The following is a 17,494-nucleotide window of genomic DNA, read 5'->3' as shown; positions in this document are numbered from 1 at the left end:
TTTCCCCAAATTATACTTCATGTGCCAACTACTGTCCACTCACTTAATCTGTCTATATCCCTTTGCAGACTGTGTTCTCCTCACAGCTTAATTTCCCATCTAGCTTTGTATCGTCAGCAAACTTAGAAACATTGCACTTGGTCCCTTCATCCAAGTCATTAATGATTATAGATTGCAAATAGCTGAGGCCCCAACACTGATCCTTGCGGCACCCCACTAGCAACAGCCTGCTAACCTGTTTATTCCTACTCTGTTTTCTGTCCTTTAACCAATCCTCTATCCATACATTAATATATTACCCTCAATCTCATCATCCCTTATCTTCTACAACAAACTTGTGTGGCACCTTATTGAGTGCCTTTTGAAAACCCAAATATACTACATCCATTGGTTCCCCCTTATTTACTTTGACCAGTGTTCATCACCTCTGAATTTAGGCACTCTTTTTAAAAAAAAAACACTATTTTGAAAGCGCGTGCAAATCCATATTTTGTGTTGATTACTAGCACAAATCAGTGCCTTCACCAGAATAGACAATAATAGACATAAAATCAATTACTTTACAGCCCAGTGCAATCTGCTGATAAGTTACCACACAATACATTAGAGGTAAACTCACAACATACCATTTATTAGGTGATGAATCTCAAAGTAGATTCTACATTGACACTGTTTAACACCAGTGTGCGAAGTCCCTTAGCACTGTCATAGTTCAACTCAATGCTACAAATAAACTGCTTTCATCTAGAAACACTGGTACTACTTGAAACAAAAAAAATGAACACAGTTTTATGCTAATTCTGTTGATGGAGAACAGTCTAGTGACTCCCCATTTTTACTTGGTGTCGTCTGACCAGGTAATTTCATAGTCCTTGTACACAGTCTTCAGCTTTTCCACGGAAATGGAGTGATCTGCTTTCCCAAAACCCTAAGACAAATAAACAGGTCGTTAACATCAATTATATTCACTCTCATTGCGCACTACAGTCTCCGCAGAATAAGTTCAGCTGGAGTTTCGGCTCTTGGTTGCCATCCGGTAACTGCTGATCAGTGTATATGGACATCAGGTGAGGGCGGGATTTGGCCTCCACCAGGAGATTAAAGTACTGCCATTGATTCACAGTACCTGACGGTCAGTCTGCTTTCAGGAGAGGAGGCCAAGAGAAGGTGGTGGTGAGCCACCTTCCTGAACCGCAGAAGGCAGTTAAGAGTCAACCACACCGCTGCAGGTCTGGAGTCACATATAGGCCAGACCAGATAAGGGCATCAGATTTCCTTCCCTAAAAGGACAATAGTGAACCAGATGGATTTTTGCAACAATCCGATAGTTTCATGGTCACCATTACTGATACTAGCTTTTTAATTCCAGATTTATTTAATTAACTGAATTTAAATTCCCCAGCTGCCGTGGTGGGATTTCAACTCGCGTCTCCGGATCATCCAGGCCTCTGAATTACTAGTCCAATAACATAACCACCATGCTACTGTACTGTTTGTGAGAAGAGGAGTAAAGTAAAAAAAAAATCAAAAACTTTTGAACTTCACCTGCATGATTAAGGACATCCTGGTTACTCCATTTATGATTGCACTTTTTTTTTTTAAAAAACAGATTTTAGATCAATTATTTGTATATTTTCAATATTCCCTTGCTGTGGCAAAGCATCTGACATCCAGTTGGATTCCACTCCCTACCATGGCCAAGAGTCATGGAGAATCTATTTGGCTACATCTGAACTTGCTGACAATGGGTGAGTCATGGTAGTAATGATGGATGATTGACTCAATGTGCTGCTATGACTCAAGTTTGCTAGCTGGTACAGGGATACCACAGCTTCTGTAATTAGAAAGTATGACTGATAAATACAACACATCTTACAATCTTTGGCAATCAATGTGAACACAGAAACAATCTAACAATCTAAAGGCAAGAAATAAGTTTGTGCAGTAATGAAGGGGTTAAATTAACATTGCTTATGCTGTTAGTGTTACTTAGCTAGTTCATCAAACCACCGATTTCTTTCATGGATACAGAACAGAGCATCAAAATGAGTCAGCATCTGTTAGCAGTGCTAAGCAGCCAGTTAATCCATTGAAATAGTGCCTTCCAGCTTGGCCCAGCTGCGATTGCCTGGGCACAATTGCATTACAAAGAGTGAGACAGAAATGATAGAACTTATAGGACTTTATGGCAGCCTCCTGCCTCCTAAAAAGCACCAAGTGTGGCAGGTGTAGAAGGAAATAGGAGCACCCACAGGACCCAATGAGATCAGAGATGCAAGATCTAAATAAAACTGCTAGAGTAATCCAACAATACTGTTATTGGAAGAAGCACCTACTACACGTAGACATGCAAGAAATGGTTACCTTGACAAACTTCTTAATGCCTTGTCCACTAAGCCAGGCTAGTGAAGGTTGTACACTGCAGTACTTTCATGAAAGAATCAGGGCAATCAATGCTTTGCACAATTGGGAAAGATAGAATGAGCAAGTCCGTTTTCCAGCATGTGTGAACATCAACAATAGTTAAAGGAGGTTCATGCTTGTAAGTCAACTGAGCAGAGTGATGTGCATTTGGGAGGGCACTGAGCACCTCGAGTCTGGTCGCCATGAACATGCAGAAACCAAACGCAGACAGTGGAAGGAACGTGCGGCAAACCAGATTACCCACCCACCCTTTCCTTCAACCACTGTCTGTCCCACTTGTGACAGAGACTGTCATTCCCCTATTGGACTGTACAGCCACCTGAGAACTCACTTAGAGTGGAAGCAAGTCTTCCTCGATTTCGATGGACTGCCAATGATGATAATGATGTGCAATTTATATCAGGGAGTATGGTTTGAACTCTATGTACTTGCAGAATCTCACTACTATTTTTCAGCTTCCAGTATAATCGCAGGAGCTGAATGGCACAGGTGGTAGCCTGAAGCAATTCAAGCCCAAAACTCCATTTGAGGAGCTGCCCTCACATTGAAGAGCAGGATGTGTTGAAACTGGGGGCCTCCCTTGAGCTCATGGCCAGTATCATGTATCATGTTCATGTCATGTAATGTACACAATGAACTTGAGTAACACCATAAAGAGTATCATGCAACGAATGTCCGGTTTGAAGGCGATTATTTCAAACAGCATTTTGACAAGGGATTTCCTTATGGAAGAAGCCAGTCACAACAGCATCAGGCATGGCTGGTTCAGTGTAAGACCATCGCTATGCACTATCACAAGGAGGATTGGGCGGCACAAGAATCCCAGCAGGCTAGCAGTTCTTCAAATACCATTAATGCTGAAACCATGCAGCCAGCCAGCATGCATATTCCTGCCATAAGGAAATCACTTGGATGAAGTACAAGGTTAAGTGCTACATGTCACACAGTGCTACATGTCCCAGGACTCAGGAATCCCAGCAGCTGCAGCGAGGCAAGGACAGCCTCGGGGAGCATTCCTTGTAGGGCAGGAGGAGCAGCAGTGCTTCCACCTGGCCTTCCCCCCACCCCCCCGCCACCATCAGACTGCACCCCCATACAACCCGCACTCCCATCCCAGGTCGGGGATTGGACCCCTCCTCCTCCCTCCGGGGTCGCGGATTGGACCTATCTGGTTCTGCGATCTCTTCTCCAGTATTCCCTGGAAGCCAAGCCTGACATCAATCAGGCTGCCTTCCAGGCGAGGATCTGGTCAGTGACATCAGATACATGCTATGGTTTCCCACCCGCTATCAGGTCCCCCTCCCACCCCATCGTCGCTCCCAGCGCATTAGAACATTAAAATTCCCCCAGTGTCTGACCTATCAATCGTCCTTGCTGTACTGCTGGCTTGCCACTTAATTCCTCCTTTCTCTTGTTCCGGCATGGTTTTCCCATCTTCTATCACCACGGTGAAGACTATTTTGCATTACTCTTCGCACACCAGCTACATTGATGGAATATAAAACTTATGGGTCATATAGGGCTCAGCATCTTCTGCAGCAGCCAATGGAAACATGGGTGGAATTAATGACCCTCCTGAGCTCCACTAAAGCCAGTAGAATTGTGTTACTGTAGCATATTGCTGTCAGTCAATAGTGAAAGGGTTTCAGCTGTTGGCCCTGCTGAATAATGAATTTATGCCCTACTAGATACACCCATGTGTGACCTTGGAATATGCTGCACGTTTCAACCAATCAGCTGTGATGCTGCCAATAATTAGCTTAGCTAGCTCAACACACTTCTCCAGCACTAATGCCCACACGCCATATCCAACAAAGAGCAATTTGGCAGCGTGCAATGAACTGACAGGAACTGTTCATTGCTCTGCTCTCCTGGATATTACTTCCCTGTGAATCACAGGCATTCTTTATAACATGACATTATTTTCAAGGCTGAAGAGACTTTGGATTCTGCTTTAGGAGTGGCAATAGATTACTCACCGTGGAAATACCGAATACTCTAATTTTCTTCTGCTTGCTGTTGTGGTCAATTTTTCCACCTCCCAGACACTTGCACTCCAGGTCCAGCTTCTCCATTTCAGGACTCAACTTTTCAAAGATGTTATCTGTAGCGGGGTGAGAGAATCTGTTTTATAATCCACCCAACACCACCACTTCCAGCAAACAAACCTGCTGGTTTTGTAGATTTAAATTACCCAAACCAAAATATTGCTAGAACTAAAAAGGTATGCAGGAGTGATAATAATGAGTCATGCATCTCTCTCCCCATACCACACCAATGGTTCTGTCATTTAAATTTAATTGGGAGATTCATGACTACCTAGAGGTAAAAATGCCGGTAATGTGCCAGCACACACCCTGATGAGCATATCACAAAATAATGCAACCCCAGCTCACGGTTTTCCACTTATTATGCAGTTGTGCAATTCACAATATACATTCCGAGGCATGGGCTGGGAGTGTAGAAGTAGAATTGTTACCTTTAGTTATCGCTTAAATCACTATCTGTGGCATAATTAAGTTGTTTAAGTCACTTTTTCCTCTCCCACTCTCTTCCTTCAACAACCTTGTTTACTCAGCAGACCTATCCACTCTTTTCCTGGTCACTCCCACTTGCATCTCTCAGTGCTCACAACCCTCCATTCCCCTCAGTGCAACAACGAGCAGTAAATCTTGATCTCTACCCCCTTCAATGGGGCAATGAAAATCGCAGCACCTCCCCTCACCTCTAGCTTCCCGCCCTCTCGTCACCGCAATCCTAATCAATACTACATTCAGTGCTCCTCGGAACTTTACTCCCCTTTCCTTTCTAAACTCCAAGGGCCCGAACTTGGTGGAAGCTACGTTCCGCCCAAAAGGACTGCCGAGATACCACCCGGTGGCAAAATTTACGCCGTGAATCTGGGCGGCATTGGGCGGGAGCTCCCAATCTCAGCAGCAAATGCAATTCTTGTCAAAGTGACGCTGAGGATTGAGTCGGGCCCGGGGGGGAGGGGGAGCACATAAAAAGAAAAATTTACACAAAAAAACAACCACTGGAAGACCTTCATGGGACCCCATCCACATAAAACGTTGAAAAAAATAAATAAATAAAGCAAGTTTACTAACCTCTTTTTGCAGGTCTTCATACTTACCGTTGGGGTTAGACCTGCCTCCACACAGCGGTCTTTCCCCCTGCTGCCGCTGACTCCCACCCGGAGGGGTCTACCAGCTCGGCGGGTGGGAGGACACTTATGCACCTTGTGCACTTGCGGCCATCAGCGGGCGGGTCCCAGCGGGCCCCCCCTCCCTAGTGGAAACTGGCACTGAGGGGAGACCACCGATAAAACTGGACGGCAGCAGGTGGCAAGGCCACAAGTTCAGGGCCCCCAGTACATTGTCCTCCTCCCCACATCCTCAGGTGTATTGAAATCAAGACTAGTCAAACGGTCTCCTACTCCAACTTATTCTTTCCTAAGACCTCAAAACTGTGGAACTCCTTGCATCCATATGTTTTTTGGGTTTTTATGCTACATGTACTACTACAATGGTTCAATGTCAGTGACCACTCCAGTAAGCAGACCCCGCATTCCCTATGAATCCAAGCATGGATTCTGGGAAATTGTACGAAGACCGATATTCCATTTCAGCTGTGCAGCCCATTAAAGGGGCCATGTGGCCCTAAATAAATTGTATGGAACATTGACTAAGACTCAGAGTTGAATAGAAAACCCGTCATATTATACTCCAGCTTACTGGAATATATCACGTGCCATCCTCGACTTCGTCAGACTGAGCCCCAAGCTATAAACCAACAGACAAATTTAGTAAATGAACAATATTTAGTATAAACAGCATATTTACAGTAATTTTAAAAATGTATTATTCTCCTCAAAAGGTCAAACTGGCAAAGCCACTTCCCCTATGTTGCGTCTCAATATAGTAATAAAGAAAAAAGTGACTTTGCTTTTAATAGCGTCTTTCATGACCATCGGATGTCTCAAAAGCGTTTTACAGCCAATAAAGTACTTTTAGTGTAGTCACAGTGGTAATGTGGGAAACACGGCAGCTGCCAATTTGCGCACAGCAAGCTCACATAAACAGCAATGTGATAATGACCAGATAATCTGGGTTTTTTTGTTATGTTGATTGAGGGATAAATATTAACCAGGACACCACTGATAACTCCCCTGCTCTTCTTCAAAATAGTGCTATGGGATCTTTTAAGTCCACTTGTGCCAGCAGAACCCACAGCCTTCTGACTCAGAGTGTGCTACCCACTGAGCCACAGCTGACACTAATCTTTAAAACACAGTCGCTCACATCACACAATGAAACACTACCATGGAGTCACAGCTCAGTCTCTCTGCTGGCTATCGACCGAGTGCTAACTTAGACAGATGGGGAACTCATGTCTCATGTAACCAGGATCGGACTTTTCCTGGCTCCTAACAACTGTAAAACACATGGACCTTCTCCCTTGGGCCTAGTGGGGATCAAGCAGCAGGTTAGTAAACGGGGAGGTTGGTAACAAGTCTCCATGTGAACACTTCTTTCAGAGCCTTAGCACCAATTTAAAAGTGCCTAGAGGGAGAAATAGGCTGGATGTGATTCTGAGCTCAGGCACTGAGAGGGAACTGAACTGACATGCGCAAATCAAATGACAAAAATAGGTGTGAAGTCGCCGTCTGACAAGTGCAAAAACAGATGCTCCTTGACGTTGTGCTCAGGCTTTCTGGCAAGCCGTCGTGGTCCTGAGCAGCGGGGTTCGTATGTGACCTCACCCTCCAGGGAGCGGGTGCTTGCGCTGCCCTTTCCTCCAGCCCTGGCTGCAGGCCACCCCTGCCCGATGGCTCACCATCTGCAGATCCCGCCTCTATACAACCCTCTGAACTCTGCGCAGTGCCAGCATCTGAGCTGGTGGCTGCGAGTGTCAGATCCAGTGACGGTGTTTCTTCATCATCATCACACTCCCCTCCCTCTTCCACCACTGCCTGGGCAGGTTAGATTTCTTGGGTCTCCGAAATGGGAAATGCACAAGGGTCGGGTTGTGGTGAGGGGTGGGGGATTAAAGGTGGGCAGATCAGCCATGATCTTATTGATTGGCAGAGCGGGCTCGAGGGGCCGTATGGTCTACTCCTGCTTTTAATTCTTATGTTCAATGTTGTAGAACAATCCCAACTGCTGGTCAATCATTTAAAATAAACTGGTTAACACCTCCATTAAAACAGCAGAAACAGGAATGACAAACCAATTCAGTTACATGTTCATCTGCTAATATCACCAACAGAAACTTCTGGTTTGTACTTCTACTGATACATCAACTCCTTATTACTCCATGCCATATTCTCTCAGTAATGCCAGCTGTCACTTCACCGTTTAAACAAGAATGTTCACGCAAGAAAAAGCATCAACAGGAATGGCCAAAGAGAAGAAAGGCTATTGAAGTTAATTTTAATTTAACCATTTTCACACTTACAAACACTGTTGAGTTATTTGCATGTTTCTCTCTCTCTCTCTCTCAGGCCGTCCTTTGGAGTCGGGGCTGACTTGCTTCCACACTAAAAATGAGTTCTCAGGTGGCTGATGAGTCCGATGTGGGACCTACAGTCTCTGTCACAGGTGGAGCAGATGGAGGTTGAAGGACATGGATAGAGAACTGGTTGGCAGACAGGAAGCAGAGAGTCGGGATAAACGGGTCCTTTTCAGAATGGCAGGCAGTGACTAGTGGGGTGCCGCAGGACTCAGTGCTGGGACCCCAGCTCTTTACAATATACATCAATGATTTAGATGAAGGAACGGGGTGTAATATCTCCAAGTTTTCAGATGACACTAAACTGGGTGGCGGTGTGAGCTGTGAGGAGGACGCTAAGAGGCTGCAGGGTGACTTGGACAGGTTAGGCGAGTGGGCAAATGCATGGCAGATGCAATATAATGTGGATAAATGTGAGGTTACCCACTTTGGGGGCAAAAACGCGAAGACAGAATATTATCTGAATGGTGGCAGATTAGGAAAAGGGGAGGTGCAACGAGACCAGGGTGTCATGGTTCATCAGTCATTGAAAGTTGGCATACAGGTACAGCAGGCGGTGAAGGCGGCAAATGGTATGTTGGCCTTCATAGCTAGGGGATTTGAGTAGAGGAGCAGGGAGGTCTTACTGCAGTTCTACAGGGCCTTGGTGAGGCCTCACCTGGAATATTGTATTCAGTTTTGGTCTCCTAATCGGAGGAAGGACATTCTTGCTATTGAGGGAGTGCAGTGAAGGTTCACCAGACTGATTCCCGAGATGGCTGGACTGACATATGAGGAGAGACTGGATCAACTGGGCCTTTATACATTGGAGTTTAGAAGGATGAGAGGGGATCTCATAGAAACACATAAGATTCTGACGGGACCGGACAGGTTAGATGCGGGTAGAATGTTTCCGATGTTGGGGAAGTCCAGAACCAGGGGACACAGTCTTAGGATAAGGGGTAGGCCATTTAGGACTGAGATGAGGAGAAACTTCTTCACTCGGAGAGTTGTTAACCTGTGGAATTCCCTACTGCAGAGAGTTGTTGATGCCAGTTCATTGGATATATTCAAGAGGGAGTTAGATATGGCCCTTACGGTTAAGGGGATCAAGGGGTATGGAGAGAAAGCAGGAGAGGGGCACTGAGGGAATGATCAGCCATGATCTTATCGAATGGTGGTGCAGGCTCAAAGGGCCGAATAGCCTACTCCTGCACCTATTTTCTATGTTTCTATGGAACTAGTGGGTAGGGTGCTTGGGTTGCCGTGCACTCCTTCCGCTTGGCTTCCGCGTGCTCCCGGCGAAGAGATTCGAGGTGTTTGGCGCCTTCCCGGATGCTTTTCCTCCACTTTGAGCGGTCTTGGGCCAGGGATTCCCAGGTGTTGATGGGGATGTTTTACTTTTTCCAAGGAGGCTTGGAGGGTGTCCCTGAAGTGTTTCCTCTGCCCACCTGGGGCTCGCTTGCCATGTCGAAGCTCCGAGTAGAGCGCTTGTTTTGGGAGTCTCGTATTGGACATACGGACGATGTAGCCTATCCAATGGTGCTGATCGAGTGTTGTCAATGCATCGATGCTGGAGATATTGGCCTGAGCGACAATATTGACGTTGGTGCGCCTATCCTGCCAAGGGATTTGCAGGATCTTGCGGAGGCAGCGTTGGCGGTACTGCTCCAGTGTTTTGAGGTGCCTGCTGTACATAGTCTATGTCTCTGAACTATATAGGAAGGCGGGTATCACTACTGCTCTATAGACCATGAGCTTGGTGCCAGGTTTGAGCTCTGATCTTCAAACACTCTCTTCCTCTGGCGACCGAAGGCTGCACTGGCACACTGAAAGCGGTGTTGGACCTAGTCGTCGACGTCTGCCCTTGTTGACAGTAGGCTCCCGAGGTATGGAAAATGGTCCACAGTGTCCAAGGTCTTGTCGTGAAATTTGATGATTGGGCGGGGGGGGGGGGGGTGGGGGGGACAGTGTTGTATGATTGCGGGAGCAGGTCGGTAGAGGTCCTTTGTCTTACGGATGTTTAGTGTAAGGTCCATGTTCTCGTATGCTTCGGTGAAGGTGTTGACGATGGCTTGGAGTTCGGCCTCCAAGTGTGCGCAGACACAAGCATCGTCTGCGTACTGTAATTCAATTCCAGTCCAGATCCAAGGTCGTCCTATCCTCGGTCATTGAATTTGCATGTGTGGAGCTCAGCCATTTCCACTTTCACAATGATCTGAATGTGCAGTGAAAACGTGGCTCCCTACTTCATGCTAATAAAATAAGCTGATACTACACCACTCGGTGTGTTATAAAAGTGACATCAATGTTCATTTTTCACTTCTCTCTTCACAACCCATCTATCCATGAGATCTGTCATTCAATTCAACAGGGAAAAAATGTCTTAACTTTGAAATTGGGAAATACCAGAGCAACACAAATGGTTTAACCGGTTGAAGAGAGTTTTCTGTGGCAATTGCTTCGATTCCCATGCAGAAATCAAGTGCAGACAGCGGAAAGAGCGTGCGGCAAACCAGTCCCACCCACCCCTTCCCTCAACGACTATCTGTCCCACCTGTGACAGAGTCTGTGGGTCTCGTATTGGACTGTTCAGCCACCAAAGAACTCACTTCAGGAGTGGAAGCAAGTCTTCCCTCGATTCCGAGGGACTGCCTCTGATGATGATGAGATTGCAAGAGGGGCAGCAACAGATTGGAACGAGCAGCTGGGTTGCCAAAAACTATCTTCTTTCTTCCTGTTGGTGAAACAACTCATATCTGCAACCTCCTTTACTCACCATCGAACCCTATTGACTCTCTTTCTAATGATTTCAACTTACAATACTGAGATTGTGCTCTCTGTGTACAAAACCTGCATTCTTCTTACAGTGCAATGAATAACTAAATCTTGATCTCCGTGCCCGTCAATGCCTCGATGGCTTCACCCTTAGTTTTTCGTCATCTCCTCCATTCTAGAGTTGACAAGAAACGTGATTCTTTGCTTTATACGTAACACTTCTATTCTTCCTTCTGTTTATACACGCAGAGTTCCTGAAAGACTTGGATACAGCTCCCACATCTGGATAGACTCAAGCACCTCACATACAACCATGGAACTGACACAGGTAAAAACTTATCAGTTAGGCAATTCTTCCCTCACTTGGAGTAATTTTACAAATGAATTCTTCCAGCAGGGTACCTCACCTGTTGGGAACACCTATTGGGCAATCACAGGTCTGTCCCCATGACTTTATCAGTGGAAAACAGTGAGAGGCACACTGGTGATTTCCCAAATATGCTGCCAGCAGGTGAGGTTCCCTGCCAGGAATGTGAGGTCCCACATCAACCCTATAAGCTCTCTGTGTCGCAACCTTTCCTGTCTTTATCCATTTACTACTACTACAGGCATCACTATACTGAATTGTATGTCTTTACCCCCCCCAACATGATCCAAAGAAGATGTTTTATAATTTGTGCCTGCACTTTCAAGTGTTTAAATCAACTCACTGTGCAGGCTCTTAACTCAATCTTTCCCAGGGCCTCTAAACTGTCAAACTTCCTTACCTCTCTCTGTCTGTTCTGTTCCTTATACAACTGAAACAAACTTGGCATCAACAAACTACCATTTCCTGATTTACCTCATCTATCTTTGTCTCTTCCCACTAAATCTTCTCAGCTTTGGGAGTAACTAAGATCCTGGGCCCTTCATTCAGGCTTGTAAAACATTTGGGGATAGAAATTGACCTCCGTCCGAAACGGGGCACACCCTTTGGTTTTTGAAGTTTTTCTCCGCCGCAACCCATGCGGTGAAGATGCCGTCGATATTCAGCACCTGATATTTTTTATTAGCTCGGGGCAGAAGCTGTGGCGGCTGAGGGGCAGAAGTGCCCTTGCAGCAGGTCCGCCGCCCTGACCAGTCATCAGCGCCACACTGATGACATCATTGCTGATGACATCAGCGCGACGCATCACAACATCTCTCCCCTTCAGTTAAAGGGGAGGGCCGCTGTGAACTCTGCAGCCACTTCGGTGGCAAATACAGGCTACCAGGGAGTTTCGGCCAGGCCAGTGGCCTGGCACCCCTGCCTGTTGGCAGCCCAGCCAAACACAGGGGGCATAATTGTCAACTTTTAAAAAAATGGCATTGCCGGCAGCGTCACGTCCCTTTAAGGGTGGTCGTGCTGCCGATCAACAAGAAGTGCACTGACAGAAAAAGCTGTCGGGGGCTCCGACCAGCGGCGCTGCCACCGCTCCCACGGGGTAATTCCACAAAAGGGATATTTCCTGCAGGGCAATTTCGGGAAGGAGTTGCCGCCAGTCTGTGAGGGGTTGGTGCGTGCATGCCGCGGTGAGAAATCGGGCGGAGCAGTCCCCTACACCGCTCTGACCCTGAGGAAGGACAATGTACAAAATGGCGGCCCCTCCGCGCTGCCCCGTGGCCGCCGTTTTCAGGCAGCCAGAGGCCTTATCCGGGAGGGCAAGGGGGCAATTTCAGTCCTTTGGGCTTATGGCTCTAAACAGGGCATTTTATTTTTCGACCTCATTTGACTCCTCACTCCTTATTCGCCTTGAAACAGTTGGTGTCCGGCTCCTGCCAGGTTGTAACCCGAACCCTGGCCACATGGATCCTGCAGTCACTGCAGTGCTGTATATGGTCACCTCAGTACACAGGGGGCGACCCGCGTCCTCCCTGCACTCTGCACCAGGTCAATACCTAAAAGCAACAAAAAGACTTCACTAATGCACGCATTGGGAGCGCTGGAGCCGTGTCCCCGGGGCAAGGGGCAAGGGGCGGGCTGGGGCGGTGTCCCCGGGGCAAGGGGCGGGCTGGGGCGGTGTCCCCGGGGCAAGGGGCGGGCTGGGGCGGTGTCCACGGGACAGGGTGTGGGCTGGGGCTGGGGCTGTGCCCCGGGCGGGGCGGCTGGGCGGCTCCCTCCCCTGGGAACTTACTGTGATACTCGGCGCTTTTGGTGCCCCGCACGATGTCCTTGTGCTCCGCGCCGCCCTTGCGGCTCAGCCTCACCAGGATGTACTTGAACACCCCGTCAGGGTCGATCTCCACATCCGCAACGCTGGCCAGGCCGGCCATGTTCCTGCCGCGCCGGGCTGCGAGTGGGCGGAGCGCCGGGCGGCCCATGCGCCAGAGAGACGCCAGGATGGTCATGGGGAGCGAGCAGAGCCCAGTGTATCCCACACACACTGGGGGAGGGAGCAGAGCCCAGTGTATCCCACACACACTGGGGGAGGGAGCAGAGCCCAGTGTATCCCACACACCGAGGGAGGGAGCAGAGCCCAGTGTATCCCACACACACTGGGGGAGGGAGCAGAGCCCAGTGTATCCCACACACACCGAGGGAGGGAGCAGAGCCCAGTGTATCCCACACACTGGGGGAGGGAGCAAAGCCCAGTGTATCCCACACACTGGGGGAGGGAGCAAAGCCCACTGTAACCCACACACCGGGGGACGGAGCAGAGCCCAGTGTATCCCACACACACTGGGGGAGGGAGCAGAGCCCAGTGTATCCCACATACACCGAGGGAGGGAGCAGAGCCCAGTGTATCCCACACACTGGGGGAGGGAGCAAAGCCCAGTGTAACCCACACACCGCGGGAAGGAGCAGAGCCCACTGTATTCCACACACTGGAGGAGGGAGCAGGGCCCAGTGTATCCCACACACCAGGGGAGGGAGCAAAGCCCAGTGTATCCCACACACCGGGGGAGGGAGCAGGGCCCAGTGTATCCCACACACCAGGGGAGGGAGCAAAGCCCAGTGTATCCCACACACCGGGGGAGGGAGCAGGGCCCAGTGTATCCCACACACTGGGGGAGGGAGCAGAGCCCAGTGTATCCCACACACCGGGGGAGGGAGCAAAGCCCACTGTAACCCACACACCGGGGGAGGGAGCAGAGCCCAGTGTATCCCACACACTGGGGGAGGGAGCAAAGCCCACTGTAACCCACACACCGGGGGAAGGAGCAGAGCCCAGTGTATTCCACACACTGGAGGAGGGAGCAGGGCCCAGTGTATCCCACACACCAGGGGAGGGAGCAAAGCCCAGTGTATCCCACACACCGGGGGAGGGAGCAGGGCCCAGTGTATCCCACACACTGGGGGAGGGAGCAGAGCCCAGTGTATCCCACACACCGGGGGAGGGAGCAGGGCCCAGTGTATCCCACACACACCGGGGGAGGGAGCAGAGCCCAGTGTATCCCACACACCGGGGGAGGGAGCAGAGCCCAGTGTATCCCACACACACTGGGGGAGGGAGCAGAGCCCAGTGTATCCCACACACACTGGGGGAGGGAGCAGAGCCCAGTGTATCCCACACACACTGGGGGAGGGAGCAGGGCCCAGTGTATCCCACACACACCGAGGGAGGGAGCAGAGCCCAGTGTATCCCACACACTGGGGGAGGGAGCAAAGCCCACTGTAACCCACACACCGGGGGAGGGAGCAAAGCCCACTGTAACCCACACACCGGGGGAGGGAGCAGAGCCCAGTGTATCCCACACACCGGGGGAGGGAGCAGAGCCCAGTGTATCCCACACACCGGGGGAGGGAGCAGAGCCCAGTGTATCCCACACACACTGGGGGAGGGAGCAGAGCCCAGTGTATCCCACACACACTGGGAGAGGGAGCAGAGCCCAGTGTATCCCACACACACTGGGGGAGGGAGCAGGGCCCAGTGTATCCCACACACACCGAGGGAGGGAGCAGAGCCCAGTGTATCCCACACACTGGGGGAGGGAGCAAAGCCCACTGTAACCCACACACCGGGGGAGGGAGCAAAGCCCACTGTAACCCACACACCGGGGGAGGGAGCAGAGCCCAGTGTATCCCACACACCGGGGGAGGGAGCAGAGCCCAGTGTATCCCACACACTGGGGGAGGGAGCAAAGCCCACTGTAACCCACACACCGGGGGAGGGAGCAGAGCCCAGTGTATCCCACACACTGGGGGAGGGAGCAGAGCCCAGTGTATCCCACACACCGGGGGAGGGAGCAGGGCCCAGTGTATCCCACACACCGGGGGAGGGAGCAGGGCCCACTGTATCCCACACACTGGGGGAGGGAGCAGAGCCCAGTGTATCCCACACACCGGGGGAGGGAGCAGGGCCCAGTGTATCCCACACACCGGGGGAGGGAGCAGGGCCCAGTGTATCCCACACACCGGGGGAGGGAGCAGAGCCCAGTGTATCCCACACACCGGGGGAGGGAGCAGGGCCCACTGTATCCCACACACTGGGGGAGGGAGCAGGGCCCAGTGTATCCCACACACTGGGGGAGGGAGCAAGGCCCAGTGTATCCCACACACTGGAGGAGGGAGCAGGGCCCAGTGTATCCCACAAAAACTGGGGGAGGGAGCAGGGCCCAGTGTATCTCACACACTGGAGGAGTGAGCAGGGCCCAGTGTATCCCACACACTGGGGGAGGGAGCAGAGCCCAGTGTATCCCACACAGCGGGGGAGGGAGCAGGGCCCAGTGTATTCCACACACTGGAGGAGGGAGTAGGGCCCAGTGTATTCCACACAGTGGGGGAGGGAGCAGAGCCCAGTGTATCCCACACACCAGGGGAGGGAGCAGGGCCCAGTGTATCCCACACACCGGGGGAGGGAGCAGGGCCCAGTGTATCCCACACACTGGGGGAGGGAGCAGGGCCCAGTGTATCCCACACACTGGGGGAGGGAGCAGGGCCCAGTGTATCCCACACACCGGGGGATGGAGCAGAGCCCAGTGTATCCCACACACCGGGGGAGGGAGCAGGGCCCAGTGTATCCCAGACACCGAGGGAGGGAGCAGAGCCCAGTGTGTCCCACACACCGGGGGAGGGAGCAGGGCCCAGTGTATCCCACACACTGGGGGAGGGAGCAGGGCCCAGTGTATCCCACACACACTGGGGGAGGGAGCAGAGCCCAGTGTATCCCACACACACTGGGGGAGGGAGCAGGGCCCAGTGTATCCCACACACCGAGGGAGGGAGCAGAGCCCAGTGTATCCCACACACTGGGGGAGGGAGCAAAGCCCACTGTAACCCACACACCGGGGGAGGGAGCAATGCCCACTGTAACCCACACACCGGGGGAGGGAGCAGAGCCCAGTGTATCCCACACACCGGGGGAGGGAGCAGAGCCCAGTGCATCCCACACACTGGGGGAGGGAGCAAAGCCCACTGTAACCCACACACCGGGGGAGGGAGCAGAGCCCAGTGTATCCCACACACCGGGGGAGGGAGCAGGGCCCACTGTATCCCACACACTGGGGGAGGGAGCAGGGCCCAGTGTATCCCACACACTGGGGGAGGGAGCAAGGCCCAGTGTATCGCACACACCGGGGGAGGGAGCAGGGCCCAATGTATCCCACACACACTGGGGGAGGGAGCAGAGCCCAGTGTATCCCACACACCGGGGGAGGGAGCAGGGCCCAGTGTATCCCACACACTGGGGGAGGGAGCAAGGCCCAGTGTATCCCACACACCGGAGAAGGGAGCAGGGCCCACTGTATCCCACAAAAACTGGGGGAGGGAGCAGGGCCCAGTGTATCCCACACACTGGAGGAGTGAGCAGGGCCCAGTGTATCCCACACACTGGGGGAGGGAGCAGAGCCCAGTGTATCCCACACACCGGGGGAGGGAGCAGGGCCCAGTGTATTCCACACACTGGAGGAGGGAGTAGGGCCCAGTGTATTCCACACACTGGGGGAGGGAGCAGAGCCCAGTGTATCCCACACACCGGGGGAGGGAGCAGGGCCCAGTGTATCCCACACACCGGGGGAGGGAGCAGGGCCCAGTGCATCCCACACACTGGGGGAGGGAGCAGGGCCCAGTGTATCCCACACACTGGGGGAGGGAGCAGGGCCCAGTGTATCCCACACACACTGGGGGAGGGAGCAGAGCCCAGTGTATCCCACACACACTGGGGGAGGGAGCAGGGCCCAGTGTATCCCACACACACTGGGGGAGGGAGCAGAGCCCAGTGTATCCCACACACACCGGGGGAGGAAGCAGAGCCCAGTGTATCCCACACACCGAGGGAGGGAGCAGAGCCCAGTGTGTCCCACACACTGGGAGAGGGAGCAAAGCCCACTGTAACCCATACACCGGGGGAGGGAGCAGAGCCCAGTGTATCCCACACACCGGGGGAGGGAGCAGAGCCCAGTGTATCCCACACACCGGGGGAGGGAGCAGGGCCCACTGTATCCCACACACTGGGGGAGGGAGCAGAGCCCAGTGTATCCCACACACCGGGGGAGGGAGCAGGGCCCAGTGTATCCCACACACCGGGGGAGGGAGCAGGGCCCAGTGTATCCCACACACTGGGGGAGGGAGCAGAGCCCAGTGTATCCCACACACCGGGGGAGGGAGCAGGGCCCACTGTATCCCACACACTGGGGGAGGGAGCAGGGCCCAGTGTATCCCACACACTGGGGGAGGGAGCAAGGCCCAGTGTATCCCACACACCGGGGGAGGGAGCAGGGCCCAGTGTATCCCACACACCAGGGGAGGGAGCAAAGCCCAGTGTATCCCACACACCGGGGGAGGGAGCAGGGCCCAGTGTATCCCACACACTGGGGGAGGGAGCAGAGCCCAGTGTATCCCACA

General features: G+C 51.9%; 1 protein-coding gene across 1 annotated transcript; it reads right to left on the bottom strand.

The window, feature by feature from the left end:
* Positions 1 to 610: 610 nt before the first annotated feature.
* On the bottom strand, positions 611 to 13,077 carry LOC139268669 (14 kDa phosphohistidine phosphatase). Its single transcript, XM_070887205.1, has 3 exons — positions 12,846 to 13,077; positions 4,404 to 4,528; positions 611 to 928 (listed from the first exon to the last, which is right to left on the bottom strand). Exons 1-3 carry the CDS (start codon positions 13,057 to 13,059, stop codon positions 836 to 838), a joined length of 432 nt encoding a protein of 143 aa, XP_070743306.1. The 5' UTR covers positions 13,060 to 13,077; the 3' UTR covers positions 611 to 835.
* Between the last annotated feature and the right edge of the window lie 4,417 nt (positions 13,078 to 17,494).

Source organism: Pristiophorus japonicus, chromosome 8, assembly GCF_044704955.1.
Source record: "Pristiophorus japonicus isolate sPriJap1 chromosome 8, sPriJap1.hap1, whole genome shotgun sequence".
Taxonomy (NCBI): domain Eukaryota; kingdom Metazoa; phylum Chordata; class Chondrichthyes; family Pristiophoridae; genus Pristiophorus; species Pristiophorus japonicus.
The sequence above is the reverse complement of the archived record's forward strand: the minus strand, read 5'-3'. Positions and strand labels throughout refer to the sequence as shown.

Coding starts and splice junctions, on each gene's coding strand:
- LOC139268669 (XM_070887205.1), bottom strand. CDS start 13,059: ATGACCATCCTGGCGTCTCTCTGGCGCATGGGCCGCCCGGCGCTCCGC. Junction 4,529..12,845: donor CAAAAGCGCCGAGTATCACA/GTAAGTTCCCAG, acceptor ACCCCGCTACAG/ATAACATCTTTGAAAAGTTG. Junction 929..4,403: donor GAGTATTCGGTATTTCCACG/GTGAGTAATCTA, acceptor TATTTGTCTTAG/GGTTTTGGGAAAGCAGATCA.